The following is a 15110-nucleotide window of genomic DNA, read 5'->3' as shown; positions in this document are numbered from 1 at the left end:
ACAGGACTCGAGGTGTGGCCTCACCAGGGCTGAGTACAGGGGCAGAATCACTTCCTTGGACCTGCAAGCCATGCTGTTCCTGATACAGGCCAGGATGCCATTGGTAATTCTACATTAAACTGTGCAGTAGCTAGATGTGGATGACCAAGAGTGTAATGTAACCATTACATTCAAGCCATTCCAGTGGCAAGAATTACAAGGAGAGTTACTAACTATGTCCTTTATCTGCCTGAAAACAGTAATGTATGTGGATATCAGACATCTAAGTACATAAGTATATGCAACAAATACCCACTTCAGTCAGATAAAATTGCTATAGTTCCTTCTTCATAATTTAAAACCCCAGTGGTGCAAATCCCTTCCAGAATTGCATTTTACATGCTGCTTTTCACCATCCTCTTCACAATTATGTTTTACTCACATTTTTAAACTTTTAGGGTAGAGAGCATCTCATTCTACCTAAAACCTAGCTATGAAATTAAAGTAGCAGCCAGGATTTCAAAATCAAAACCAGATATGTACAAGCAAATTAAATAGTCAGAAATATTGAGATAAATGAAATCTGTAACCATGTAGAGAGACAAGATAAATCAGGTGCCTCGAATTGCCAGTGAGTGGGTGTGAGTCCACCTGTGCCTGATTAGGACAGGCCCCTATTGGGCATGAGCAAGACCAGGGGGCCAATAAAGTTGGGACACACACCCACAGAGGAACCTCAGCTCACTCTGGTGTGAGGCATGGAGAGGCCAGTAGCTCGTCGAGCCTCTGGAGCAAGAAAGGCTCTTCCTGCTACACTTCTACCCTGGAAGCGCTGTGTGGTGGCTGGAGTCCTGGAAGAGACCAGCAGCTCGTCGAGCCTCAGGAGCGAGAATGGCTCCTCCCGCTACATAACCACATGCAAAGGGGATTTTAGAAGCTTTCACAGAACTTTGAATTGTTTTCTTCTGTGATTTCCAGCAAAAGCATAAAAGCCGGTATTTAAGAAATGAAGCTGTCAAAACAATTTCCACTAGGTCACAAATCTTCCACCTGGAACTCAGCATGGTCTCAAGCAAGTCACTTGCACAGTGACTGAAAACAGATGTTTATATCTGCAGGTATGAAATGCATTTCTGTTGATGTTTGTGCAGACACACAATGAGACTCCAGTGTCTGCACCTGTAAAAGAATCAGATTTTCTTCTAGACAAAATTAAATATCAAAATTGCCAGTTGTGGTTCAGAAGAACAGTCAAGACTGTGATAAAAGTTAAGTAAATAATATATATTATTATATATATTACCTGTTTGTAAATTGTCTTACTGAGAAACAAAGCCCTCCTAGGTGTTTATTTTCAACAGCCCTGCTCCCAAATCTTTAGCTGCTGCGACCTCTCAGCTGTTTCTACTGGACATATCAGCTGTAAAAACTGACTACTTAAGAGTCACATAATCAAAACCAGATCTTTTTGGATCCAGATCATATGTGAGCACAAGACTGTATGTTTGTAAATACAACACACAACATGTAGCTGATGACAGAAAATACATGATTTGTAGGCATCAGATGATGCCTAATCTAACACAGTAGCAAATCTAAAAGAAGAAAGATGGCCTTCAGAAAAATGAACTTAAGAGCTACTTAGTAATGCAAAAAGAGACACTTCTTAGTAACACTGTGATTAACACCAGGATTCATTTACATAAGAAACCCTGGGATCCTATTTGGATTATGAAACAAAACCAGAAACCACAGTAAACAGTGCAAGTAACCTTCTCTCTACTGAGTGGCTTGTTTTGTCCATTGAACCTGAAGAGATCTGGAAACATTCAGATTTCTTCTAAAACAAACAAATTTATTCACTCCTGTGGAGAATTGCAGAACTGAGAAATCTTCTCCTTTGAAAATGAACCAATTTCAGACAATGAGATCCTCTGTGGAAGGGAATTTATGCTTCTAAGATTTAAACAATTTTCTTGAAGTCTGGGGCAGCTTTGGGAATTTCTGACATTGAGTTAATGGGGCTTCAAATTAAGATAGTGTCCCCAGACCATCTAGAATCTCACAGTAGTGAGGAACTTTCATGTCCTGCCCTTCAGAGTAAATTATATTTGTTCCAGAAATGGATGGAGCTACAGAGCTATGAGAAATTTATGCATTAAGTCTATCAAAATTAAACATTTTCCTTGAAATCACGCAGGGTTTTTAACTGGAAATTGTCAATATGCCCAAAGCTGCTTCAGTGTTACACTTCTGACCTATTCTCATGAGAACCAGGGATGAAATCACTAGGGCATGCCTTATGAGCAAAAGGTTTGCCAATATTATTGTGTATTGTGACTTAGGTTGTAAACTACCCAGTGACCGCTTCATGTTTCCTTACAAAATCGATAAAGTCTTGGCAAAAGGAAGATTTTTTAAAAACAAATCTGCTTTCTGCATCCTCTGCACTGACATTTCATATGCTGTCTTGGCTGCTGAACCATAAGCTGTGAGTTTATTTTCTTTTTTTTTTTTTTTTTTTTTTAAACAAACAGGTTCCTCTCTGCTGTGACACCACTGAACCAAAGCAGGTCCTGCGTTGTGCTTACCCTAGATGAGATCCATTCATAGTGACTTGTTCACTCTGCAGGTAACCGTTCATCCCTGCTGCTGCCATGGCAGCTGTCAGTGGCATCCTCTTCCCATCTGTTTCCGTAGCGATGCTGGCAACTGAAGCTGGTTGGGAAGCTTCCCTCCTGTTCTGTGTGTTTCTGAAAGTAGTCTGGTACCAGCTGGACCTTAAAGATTGCCTGTTCTGAGACCCCACACGGGAAGAAACCGGTGATCTCACTTGTCCCATTGCACTACCCGACGTCAGGTAGTTCTCTTTCTCCAAAAGGTTGGTCATACTGCGACTGTTGCCTGCTTGATAGTAGAGAGGTACAGAAGGGCTGGGGTAGACACCATCAAAGAGAGGATCATTCATAGCCCCCATGTGGGATTGTCTTTTAAAAGACCGTCCCCTGTTCACTGAATCACGAAGAGTGTAGCCAACAATCTCAGAGCGAGCGTATCTCGGTGGGACGGTCCCAATGGATCTCCTGCTATCTCCATGTCTTATGGAGAATCCAGTTGAAATGCCTCCATCATAGTGAAAATCACTGGGCACATATGCCAATCGTTCAGGATCTCGTTGGGGTGAAACCTCAAGTCTCTTCAGAGGCTGTCTTTGAGCTCTCTCTTCCACTGTCTTGTAACTAATCCTCGACCCCCAGCCATTCGTATAAGAGGATGGTGAGGCCAACTGTTCAAGGGTGCAAAAAAGAGGAGACAAAGATGACAGCAGTTAGGATAAATAACAAAGACACCAAACAAAAAAGGTAAAGATCAAAATTCTGAGGCCTGCTATCAGCATCAGAAAACAACATGTGAACATCACCAAAATTGTGTAGTGACTGGGATTCTGCAATACTTGTCCATATCTCCTTAATGAAGGCAGGAAGAAATACAATCTAAATATTAGGAGACAAAGTTCAAGCATTGAGTCTTCTGTCATTAACTCAAAATAGGTGTGCAAGTCAGTTTTGCCTGGTAGTGAACAGTCTACCAGTGAACATTTTAGTTTCAGTTTGAAACTCCTTAGGGATTAACATACACATCTGCTACTAAGATGAAATTTAAGACAGAAGAAGATTAATCAGTCAGATACTAAACTAATATACTAAAGTGTCTGCATATTGCTTTTGACCTCATTAATACAAGGCTATTTAGCCCTCCTCATTGCTTCGTGGTAGGATTTAGTGAAAAGAAACAGTCCCTTCCCTCTTTGTCTAACCTCTTAAAGATGAAAAGGGATTACATGACTTTCTAAGGAAACCAAAATGACCATTTTATCATCTCAATGGTTTCCCTAATTCTACAGTTGCAATTTCAGAAGTTTTTTCTTTTCTTGTTCCTGGTGGACATGGACAGCAATGGATCCCATCTTGTTTTATAATTTCCTCTTTTCTAAACTCAACAAATCCACTCCCTTCAACCTTCTTTTTTGGATGTGCCTTCATGATTCTTACTGTTTAGGTGCCTTTTGGGGTCTCTCCAATTTTCCTCCCTTTCACTTCTGCTCTAAATTGGACACTATATTCTATTCAAGACCTTTCAGAACTAAATCAAATTGGGAAACTATCTGTCCTTGTCAGGAGTCATGGACAATTTTTGTTTTTAAATCAGTATGCACAGTGGCATCCAGCTATAAATGAAAGGCCCATATACTTTATTTCCATATCATATTAAAGTTTTGTATTATTAATGGCATTTTTTTAGGGTAAACTGAGATGCTTACACAAGTTATTAACTAAAGAAACAGTGCTTAGCAGATAGTGGCCAGACTAAAATCCCTTTATTTCCCTGTTGAAGAGTTACTGAGGGTGACAATTGACTCACAAAAGGTCACTGAAGGTCACTGAATCCAGTGGGCTGAGGCAAAGATCACTGGATGTATCTGTTTGTTATACAAACGTTATACAAGGATATCTTTATCTTTTTTTGGAGGACAATGGAATTAATGTCTTTGTGCAATAGTAGACCTTGTGGTTTTTTCTGGCTTTTACACAGGACAAAAAGTCTCTCACTCTCACTTTTTTTTTTTTTTTTTTTTTTTTTAAATTCTCCCTCACCAGTGCCTGAAACAAATACTTTCTTTTGGTTGCTATGTGACCTCCAGTTTTCATCTTGATGCTGTCTGTGTTCTAGAAAGAATAGGTTCACATCTAATATTATGGATGGGATGACAGATGACAACAGAGGATAGGAGTACACAAAAGGAAATACATTTAGGTAAAATGGTCCTAAATCTACCCATACAGTGCAGGAGCTGCTTCATTAACAGGCCAGAAGCTCAGCTATTTCCTTTAATGAGAACAAGTTATACTTGTGTAACCTAAAATTAAGAAAGCACTGGTCCCTTTGGATTCAGCTATTTATTAGATAAATATTTCTGCTCCCAAGCTGCGTTGGTTTCAGGCTACTAAAGTTGATCATACAGCAGCATTGCTATTGACCTATGTGTTGATTTCTTTCAAGTTACTCCCTCAAATAGGTTATGAGCTATGACACAAACACTGCAGAAAACCAATTATTCATCTTAGCATTGAGGCCATGAACCCAGGGAAGGATGGTCAAAATCCCAAGTGAATTTATGATTAGGCAGTTTAGAAACACCACTGTATTGCAAGGAGCGTACTGCTGAAATTCTTGTAAAGCTAAAACAAGTCACAGGAGAATTATTTTAAATTATAAGGTACACTCTACGTGTCTTGGTGAAACCAATGCAATCTGCTTTCCTGTGGTTTTAGGCACTTAATTCACTAACCTCTTTCACCACATTCCCAGCTCCTACCTATTTCATTTGTTACCCTGCAGGACATCTGGATTTCCTCTAGCAACATCCAACTGGGTGAGGGGCAGCATGACACCCCCCCCCACACACACCTCTTTGAGCTATGGATGTGCTGACTGACCTGCTACCTGCTGGGGTGGATACAAATCTGACTTGTCATGGCCTCTGCCTCAGTAAGGTGCTAATATAGTTTTTAATTTTCTACCCTAATGCCAACTCTTAGCAAACAAACAGGATTGCAAAAAGCTCGTCTGTATGACTAATCTGAATTTAGCTACTAGGCTCAGAACTCACTGTAAGGGGGGAAATGTTAACAAATATCAGCTGTGAAAATCTAATTTTCTAGAAACCAGGCTTTACTAACCAAGCAAGCAAACAATAAAACACCTCTGATGCACTAGTATTTGTGGTAACAGAGTGAATAAAATACGCATGCAATATTCCATTTAGTTCTATTTGTTGGCTTCTTTTCCTCACCTGATTTGACTGATAATAAGAGAAACCATAGGGAGATCTTGGTGCAAAATCATTTTCAGTAATCCCCATGTTATAGACATGCTCTGGAACACTGGATGCACGGTGCAAGCTGCCTGTAACCAAAGATTAATATTAGCAAGATTGTACCAAAATATGATATTACTATAAAGGATGATTAACAGTACTAGGGAAATGTTCTGGTCTGCACTGCTGTTAATGTATATAAGCTGAAAATCACAGCACCATTGAATGGTTGGGGTTGGAAGGGACTGTAAAGATTTCCTAGTTTCAACCCCTCTGCCACAGGCAGGGACATCTTCAACTAGACCAGCTTGCTCAGAGCTCCATGCAACCTGGCTGTGAACATCAAACAGGGAAATGATGGAAAGATGTTTGCATTTGGTGACTCATATTCCAAACATGGCTAAACAAAGCTTTCTCAGGATACAATCCATTTTTTTCAGTTTCCTATTTATTTTACTTAAGATATATTTTAGAGTTTCAGAAGTCTTGTTCTTCATGGAGCTATTTAAGAAAAAAGAGGTTTAACACAGCAAGCTGTGTTAATGTCAGTACTGAAAAATTATACCACAGAAAGCTGTAAAGAATGCTTACTTTCCACTGCAACCACTTCGAATATATACGCACAGTTTACATTAGAGGCTGACATAACATCTATAGTACACAAGAAATTAAAATACTGCAGTTGTAAATTGTAGATGAGAAAGAAGGATTGCTGTGCATACTTCTGTTGCTGTGCTCCCTAGAGATGTAATTTTCATAATGTACCACTATAAACAAACTGCATACACTGAGTATAGACTGCTTATTTCTTATTTGTCTACCACAACTGCTGATGTTTCTTCTCCCTTAGGTGCTAGTTTAATGACAATATATTGGAAAAAATAATGCTTCACTAATCTCAGTGCTTCAACCAAAGAACACAGAGTACAGAAACAAATTCTATGGCTTATGAAGGCACCTTGCAAACAATGTCATTAAATAGGTCATTCAGTGACACCTCAAATGTGCACCTGAAAGGTTCACTAATCCTACAAATAATATAGAAGGTCCACAGTGTGTCTGCTCCAATCCTTTTTTCCTGTGACCCAGCTTTGAAAGTAGAACAATGTACTGTGATTATTTCTTTCAGTGAAACCACATTCTTCTTTCACTTAAAATCAAAACCACCAGAAACCACAGGCTGTTTCTTATTAGCTGATACAAAGAAAAAACACTTCTTTTATTAATTTTTTTACAGCAACAGATAATGCTGAAATAATTGTTCGTGAGATTCCTGTTTTACTCTGAGAATCTCTGTATAGGAATATAAATAACACAGGTTTAAAGAAGTGAAACAGAAGTTGAAAGGAAGATATACATCATGTCAATCATAAAGAAGGCAAAGTGTGCTGCAGAAGTTTAGGTTGAACAGATAACAGTGGTCATAAAAAAGGTTCATTGGCTCTGAATTTTCAAAATAGCAGATACTACAGAAATCTAAAGAGCTAAATCATTAACTTGGTCATACTGATAAAGATGCTACTCCTAAAAATAGTAGGAGTCGTACACCCATGAGAACTCAGGTGCCAAAAAAATGCAGCCAAGTGGCTGCTGAGATTTCTGAAGTACCCAGTGTGTATGTGTGCTAAATAGCTGAGATTTTCAATTTGTGCAGTTCACCTCCAAGCTTTATTTAGGAATCCCTGAGTAGTATTCCTAGGAACTTCAGTATGCCTGATTGTTTGATCCTTAATGTCCACAATTAGGAAATTGCTTGACAGGGATGGAAATAAACATAAGAATGATTCTCACTTCCATGTAGCTACCTAGGTAAGTCCAAATGTGAACATAATAATGTAATAATATTACAATATTATAATTTATATAATATAATATAATACAATATTAATATAATATAATACAACAGTAGACTGCAATAATTAGAGGCATGGTTCAATTATACTTTGCAGTTGTTTTACTTATTTAACTATATGGCCAAATTCTATCATTTTGGCCCTGTGAGACAAACTTAAGGGTGTATTAGCTGACTTATTAGAACACATTCACCATAAGTTTGAGTGGAATGATGCAGACTGGTAAAACTCATGACTTGGATTGCAGTAATTCCTTCATGACATTACAAGGTTATCATAGTCCAGGAGTTACCCAAGTACATGAGAAAACAGTAACAGGAAACTATTGTTTTATATGATAAAATTTCTGGCTAATGTATACCAAAATCTACAAATTCATATATAGGTCTGATTTGTGTGATATAATCTCCATATCAATATACTATTTCAGGTGCCCAGTAAGAGTCCATCTTAGACTACTGCTTGTGCCTGCTTTTTAAAGATTCACTTTATTCATTGCTACATAGCAAAGTACTTGAATATAATAAGTCCTTAAATAAGTTCTTAATAAATCCTTAAATCCTTTGGGGTTTTATTGTTAGAGGTTTTTTTAATATATAGTTATAGTTACAGGTTTTTTTCTAGTTTACTTACAGAGAAATTACTCTCAGTTATTCACCTAGACATAAAAATCCTTTGAGCATGTTTTACATAGCCCTAACCTCCCTGTCTTCACAAAACAAATAAATAAAAAAAAGAGGCTAAATTAAAATTAGCAAGGCTGTCCATGAACTAGTTGAAGATCTAAAAAGCTCCCTCTTTGAAAAAGCAGAATACAGTCAAGCAAAAATTGTAAGTTATCTTCAAATAGTCCTCTTTAACCTTCAGTCTCTCTGCAAAAGTATCTGTCAGTAAACATTTTTCTCTTCCAGAGATAAGCATAGAATATGTAAGCTTATGGAATTTTAGTTCACATTTATGGTATCTCTTGCTTGCTCTTGCCACATCAGTGAATTATTTTGCCAACATTTTACCTGTAAATTTATTAAGTAGACATAAAACGTATGGTTTTTTGCTGCATGCTATTTACTTGTCCCCAAAACAGTCTGTTAACAAAAAGTGGTAAATGAGGTGCTGTGTCTAACTTTGAATTAGTTGTGATAGGCAGAATAAGTGATCTGGTCAAAACTTGCCTCTGATAGAAAGGCTTTCTTCAACTTATTTTTATCATACTAAAAAAAACAGTTTGTTTTTCTCCACTCTCAGATTTGCTCCATACTACATGTATTCAGAAATCATAAGAATCATAATCATAAAATCACAGAATGGCTTGCATTGGAAGACACCTAGAAAGATGATCTAGTTCCAAGCCCTCTGCATGGGCAGGGACATCTCCCACTGGACCAGGTTGCTCAAAGCCCCATCCAACCTGGCCTTGAACACTTCCAGGGAGGGGGAAGCCACAACTTAGGAAGGATTAATTAGGCAATCCTTATACACTCAGTGAACCAGTATAAGGGAAAAAAAAAAAAAAAAAAAAGCCAAAAAACCCCCCAAAAAACCAAACAACCCCCCCCCGTATTTAATTATTGTATTATGGGCTCATTTGTTGTTAGGATATTTTCTAACTGTGAGAAAGTGTTTCAAGTCTCACAGAAAGTCTCTCTTCAGAAAACATGCATAAGGTTCAGTTACTCATCCATATGCAAAAATGCTGCTTGAGAGCCCACAGAACACCAAACTTGGTTTCCAGCAGACAGTCAAGAAAAGGATGGATTTGCTACAGGTTCTCCATCATGACTAGCAACCCATGAGAGTATTTTGGAAAACTCAGGCATTTCAGACAGCAGCAGAGAGCCATGAGTGGGCAATTGAATAGTATTGTTTTTCACAGTCTCCTCCCTCCCCTGTCAGTATTAACTAAAGCAACTCAGGAATGCTTTGGATGTGGTCTGTGCAGAAGGAAAACTTAAATCCTTCACTCTTCTCCACTCTTAAAACAAAAGCTGTTCAGAAATCACCTCACATCACAACAGTTACGAGAAAATTTTGAGACCTGACAAAATAGTTATACTATCAGAAGGGAGACTGTACATAGAACTGAGGAAAAAATCCCATCTGTCCTCATAGCAGCTCTTCTCAATTCTCCTTTGTTCCCCTGGGTGTGACAGGTCCAACAACTCCAAAAGCTTTGAAAATTCCTCCCCTGTAATTGCTTGCCTATAGCTGCAGACAGATCAACCTCCTGTTTGCTTTGCTTTCAAAAATAACAATGAAAAGAGGCATCTCTAAGATACATGAAATATGAAAAAGACAATACTCCTCCACTGAGGACTTCAGTGTATCAAATTTCCCTTAAATCACACAGTGTTAGCTCTCACTTGTGCTTCTTTTTCAGCACTTTTGTATTTCAAAAGTTACCTTGAAAGCCAAATTTTAGCTTTAAATACCCACTGCATGCCCCAATGCAGCTGCACCCTGTCCACAGAAGTCTATTAAGGACTGTGGTATTTTTGTGAACCCTGAGTGCCCACCTGCTGAGTACCCATTGCCCACTCCTGCTCAGGCCAGGTGGGTGATTTATCCTTAACAGAGATTCCTGAGTGTTCCTGACTATTGTCATTTAATTCTTTTGTATACTCCTCCACTCACAATGGATTGAGATGGTGACATTTAAGAACAGCATATCAAGAACTTCACTGAATCACTTCCTCTAGAGATCAAAAAGCCTTATTTTTTGTCATGCTGCTTCATTACTTTGTTAGCACATGCCTGGTGCCCAAGAAGTTTTCCTAACATTTTTTTTTACTTTGTGCTGGCCAGTACATTTACACAGGTGCTCAAATTTAAGAAAATTATGTCTTCTGGCTGAGGATGCAGAGGTGAGGAATTTAATGAAGACAGGAAAAAGTGGAAGTCAGCAACAAGGAATTTTTTCTGCTTCCTTTTCCTACAAATATGTAAACAGAAAACCAGCATAAAGCAGGTGAAATTGTCAGAATTCTGCAAAATAGAAGATTAAAGATAGAAAGCTTCCTCAAATTCCTAGAACCATATTTAACAGAAAATATTACAAAAAATTTTAGAAATAAAGAAACATGAAGGCCCTCTTGAATCTTATCATTTTAATTTGGGAGTCACATAAGTTTTAATTCTGTTTATTATAAATACTCTGTGTTTATAAAACTTTGTGTCAGAGAAAGAACCTCTACACAGCTAGCACTTCAACAGGTTGTTTGGTTTTTTATGATACACTACTCCATTCTGCCCTCATTTTTTTCCATGAATCTGACAAAGATCTACAGGATGCATAGGAAAGCAGACTTTAGTCCAGGGATTATAATGAAGAAACAGAAACACCACAAACAAATTAAAAAAGCCAACCAAAATCCAAATGGGATGAGATGAGAAGGAAGTGATAAACAGAATAAAGCTTAATAGACTCTCAAAATGTACATAGAATAACCAATATTGTTTACTCATATGTGAGCTGAAAAGCCAGTCATTAAGATATATAGGGTTTTTTTATTTGATAAGGCTGAACTGCCATTTTAATTCCACCTTTAAATAGCATTCAGAAATTTAATACAGCTACTTTAGTTGTTAAAATTTTTTTCAGGGCAGGATACTCTTTAATTTATAAAGGTTCAGCAACTGATGTGCTGGAAAAGTTGCAGCTGTTACTAAGCCAGTGCTCTGAAAACTATTAAAAACCTTGACAACATCTTGAAAGGAGCTTGAGCAGTTCTTCAGTTATCTGGAAGCCCGTGGAATCCCCAAATCTGAGGATGGCCTGAATTTCTATGTGAAAAAGAAGATACTCTCAAAAAAGGGAAGGGAAGGGCATAAACCAGCAAATAGTAGGGGAGGAGGAGGAAAAAAGATGGTTTTCCAATTAAAGGTAATGCTGAAGTCTAAGCAAATACCCTTAATTTGAAATTTCTAGGTGAAATTATGCTACCTGACAAAGCAGTTCTAGCAGCTCCAAAGCTTCCAGTACAGGCGGGGAAAAATGGGTGTGCATAGAGGACACTGGGCAAAACCTTTAGTCCCACTGATTTTTCATAGCCAGTGATTATGTGCTTGGATAATTTTAGGCATGTATGTGAATACTCTGGTTAGGTATGTGCTAAGTACCTTGCTGAAGAGAGTCTGAAATAGGCCTAAAGATAGGACAGCTATCTCACAGAGTCTTGCTCCTGCTTCTTCTAAATCTGTGTGTTGCCTTTCCTACAAGTGCAAACAATATAGGACCACTAGGGAATGCATCTAGAAAACTGTTACAGTTCTGAGAAAGTGAGTGGGTTTTGCATGTAAAATAGTCCAAATTTTTAAAAAGTAGCTCATATATATGAAACTCAAGTGTTTCTCAAAGCACAGACATGTTTTGAGAAAGACTATGAATAAAGAACATTGAGATACATATATATACATAAAATCATAAAATGCTTTGGGTTGCAAAAGACCTTAAATATCATCTAGTTCAAGCATGTACATTTAGGTAAACTTTTCAAGAAAGTCAACCTGTTAAACACATGATAGGCATTTGATTGACATTAGATATTTGAGAGACAGGTAAACAGTCATGCATACAGTATACATGAATATATTACATATACATATGCACATGTACAAATACATGGAAGAATTCCTGCTCCGCTTATTTTTTATGAATTTTGCAGTGTGATCAAAAAAATGCACAGTAAGTTGGACCCAAAAATATGTTTGAAAGAAGAAAAGTTTGTTTCATGCATTCTGAAGTTTAAGAGTTTTGGTGTTGCAGCACTGCAAAGAGCTCAAATACATAGAAAAACAAAGCAAACCAAGGCAACTACCCCCAAATACATTAGATCTGTTAATGTATTCCAGAGAAATTAAATTAGAAAGATTGGAACTTTGTCTTCGGGGTGTTTTATGCATGACTTAGAGTCATGATCTCAGTATCATGACACCATCTCATTTATTAACTTTTGCTTAAAAAGCTTTTCTCTCTGTAGAGAGAAAAAGAAAACAAATGTTCAGAAACACTACACGAGAGCAGCCAAGCTAAGGACTTGCATGTGTAGCTGCACATTTTACAGCTGTGTTTATCTGTTTATTCAATTTTGTGTAACTCATCTTTCGGAGCAGAGTATGGCCATGTCTGCATTGTATGCATTTTTGTCATGTGGTGTTTTATAGACAGAAAATAGATGAAGTACAAGGAAACATTCCTCTGACTGACAGAATAGATGAGTGAAGTATAGTGAAAAAATCAAAACTCTCAGCTTTTTGCAAATTAAAGGTGACAGCTTCTTTAATGACAACTGAGCACCAGGGTATATAACCTGTATGTTAGCTATATCTTCCTATTTAAAAACAAGATGAAGGTTTTCATGGTGAGGGGGTTTGTGATTTTGTTGTTTGTTTTTTTCTAGTTTATCACACATCTCTCCCCCAGAAATAGCTAAGACTGAATGCCTGAAGCAGCTTGCTTTTAACCCTCAGGACCTGACACAGTTACACAGTGGGTGTCTGATACTGCAGCCAGACCCTGGCTAGGGCAAAAGGCACGACTGCACAGACTTTACCAACACATCCGCCCTCTGGTTATACATTCTTGGAAGCAAAGATAGAGTGACTTCAATTCATATCACACACGTGGGGTAGATAACGTCTGGCAGCATTATTATAACATGTTCCAAGAGTTACTTTTCTGAACCTCCTTTCGTTTTTAGTTTACATATATATATATTTTTTTCCCCCTATATTATTATTTCCAGGTGAAACTACCAAAAACATCCCCTACACTTCTTCCAGGGGCCACTGGATAAAGCTAAGGTACTACACCAAGCACAGTAAGTGGTTGCTGGGTTAGAAGCATTTCGACTCGATTCTCCCCTCCCGGGCAGCGGTGAACCGGCACAGCTCCCGCCGCTCACCCGAGTTACCCTGTCGGAAGGGACAAACTTCTCACTCACTTGGGTGGGAAAAAGAGCGGGAAGAAGCAACAGAACCACAATTTCATGACAAACCCGGTAAAGGTCGATGGCCGGTACCGCGGGTGTCCCGAGCATCCCGCACCTCGCAGGGCCGGGAAAGCCGCGCAGAGGGGCTGCGACCACACAGGGCCAAGATCAGGGCTCAGCCCGGGGCAGCCGTCCCGGAGCCCTTTTGTTCCGATACCGACACCACCAGGCAGCACCGAGAGGCGCGGGGCCGGGGCTGGGGCCGGGGCGGGCACTCACCGTTGTGCAGCGAGCCCCGGCTCTTCCTGGCCAGCGTTTGCTGGACCTGCCGATGGATGCGCAGCGCCTTCTCCTCCCCGGCCCGGACACCCGTGAGCTTAAGCCTGGCCTCGGAGGGCAGCGCCAGGCTGGAGCTGTCCAGCTCCCCCAGGATCTGCTGTCCCAGCACGGTGCGGATGTAGCTCTGCTCGGTGCCGGGGACGCGGCCGGCCATGGGCACAGCCGGGCGCCGTTCCGCTCCGTGCCGGGAACCTGTTGCTCCTCTGCCGCCGCCGCCGGCTCCTCAGCGCTGGGGCTGAGGCGCTGCGGGATGGGACAGCCCGAGCCCGGCACCGCCCTGGGCTCTGCCCCTCCCGCCGCCCAGGTGCCAGGCACGGTCCGCGCCTCCGCCCCGTTCCGCCCGCCGCGGCCGCCCGGGGTAGGAGAGGGCAGGGCAGGGGAGGGCCTCCCGCTCCGCTCCCGTTGTCCGTCCCCTCTTCTCTCTCACCCTCCCCTCCCCTTCTCGTCGGGGTGAAGAATCCGGCGCACGGTGCTACCCTCCCCAGCCCGGCCCTCTCCTGGCAGCCCGGAAGGGACTGGAGCTGCCGGGCCCGGCCCGGGCCACAGTCCGCTGGGTTGTGTCCCGGTGCAGTGCGGGGCTGCCGGGGGGAGGTGTGTCTCCTCGTCCCGCAGCCGCCGGGAGAGCGAGTTCCTGAGGCACACGTACATCCCCCTCCTGTTGTACCCCTCTCCTGCTGTATCCCCCCCCTAGGAATCAACACACGGACGCGTTTTAGACGTAGAAATATGCGCTCTCCTTGTACGTTTTGTGTTACAGATCCTTTGCGTTACGTGACGTGTCCCCTCGGCTCGGGACTGGTGAGGCTGCACCTCGAGTAATGTGTTGGAACCCTCACTAAAAGAAGGACATTTGAGGTGCTGGAGTGAGATCAGAGAAGAGCAACGAAGCTGGTGAAGGGTTTGGAGCTCCTACGAGAGGCCGAGGGAACTGGGGTTGTTAAGTCAGGAGAAAAGGAAGCTGAGGGGACCTTATCCCTCTCTACAATCACCTGAAAGGAGGTTGTAGCGAGGTGGGTGTTGGTCTCCCAAGTAACCAGCAACAGAAAAAGAGAAAAGTGTCTCCAGTTGTATTCAGGGGAGGTTTAGATAGGATATTAGGAAAAACTTATTCACTGAAATGGTTGTGTCAGGCAC

General features: G+C 40.6%; 1 protein-coding gene across 2 annotated transcripts in view; it reads right to left on the bottom strand.

Annotated features, from left to right (window-relative positions):
• Positions 1 to 14222, bottom strand: part of PKP2 (plakophilin 2) — a 47001-nt gene extending 32779 nt beyond the window's left edge. For both annotated transcript variants that reach the window (XM_030454197.1, XM_030454207.1), the window contains exons 1-3: positions 13917 to 14222; positions 5834 to 5946; positions 2571 to 3265 (exon numbers count right to left, since the gene is read on the bottom strand). In XM_030454197.1, the coding sequence (XP_030310057.1) occupies positions 2571 to 3265; positions 5834 to 5946; positions 13917 to 14130 (1022 nt within the window). In that variant the 5' untranslated portion in view covers positions 14131 to 14222. The remainder of the gene's footprint in view (positions 1 to 2570; positions 3266 to 5833; positions 5947 to 13916) is intronic.
• Positions 14223 to 15110: the final 888 nt, after the last annotated feature.

Source organism: Calypte anna, chromosome 1 (assembly GCF_003957555.1).
Source record: "Calypte anna isolate BGI_N300 chromosome 1, bCalAnn1_v1.p, whole genome shotgun sequence".
In the NCBI taxonomy this organism is placed as follows: Eukaryota; Metazoa; Chordata; class Aves; order Apodiformes; family Trochilidae; genus Calypte; species Calypte anna.
Note: the sequence above shows the minus strand (reverse complement) of the source record. Positions and strands in the feature narration are given on the sequence as shown.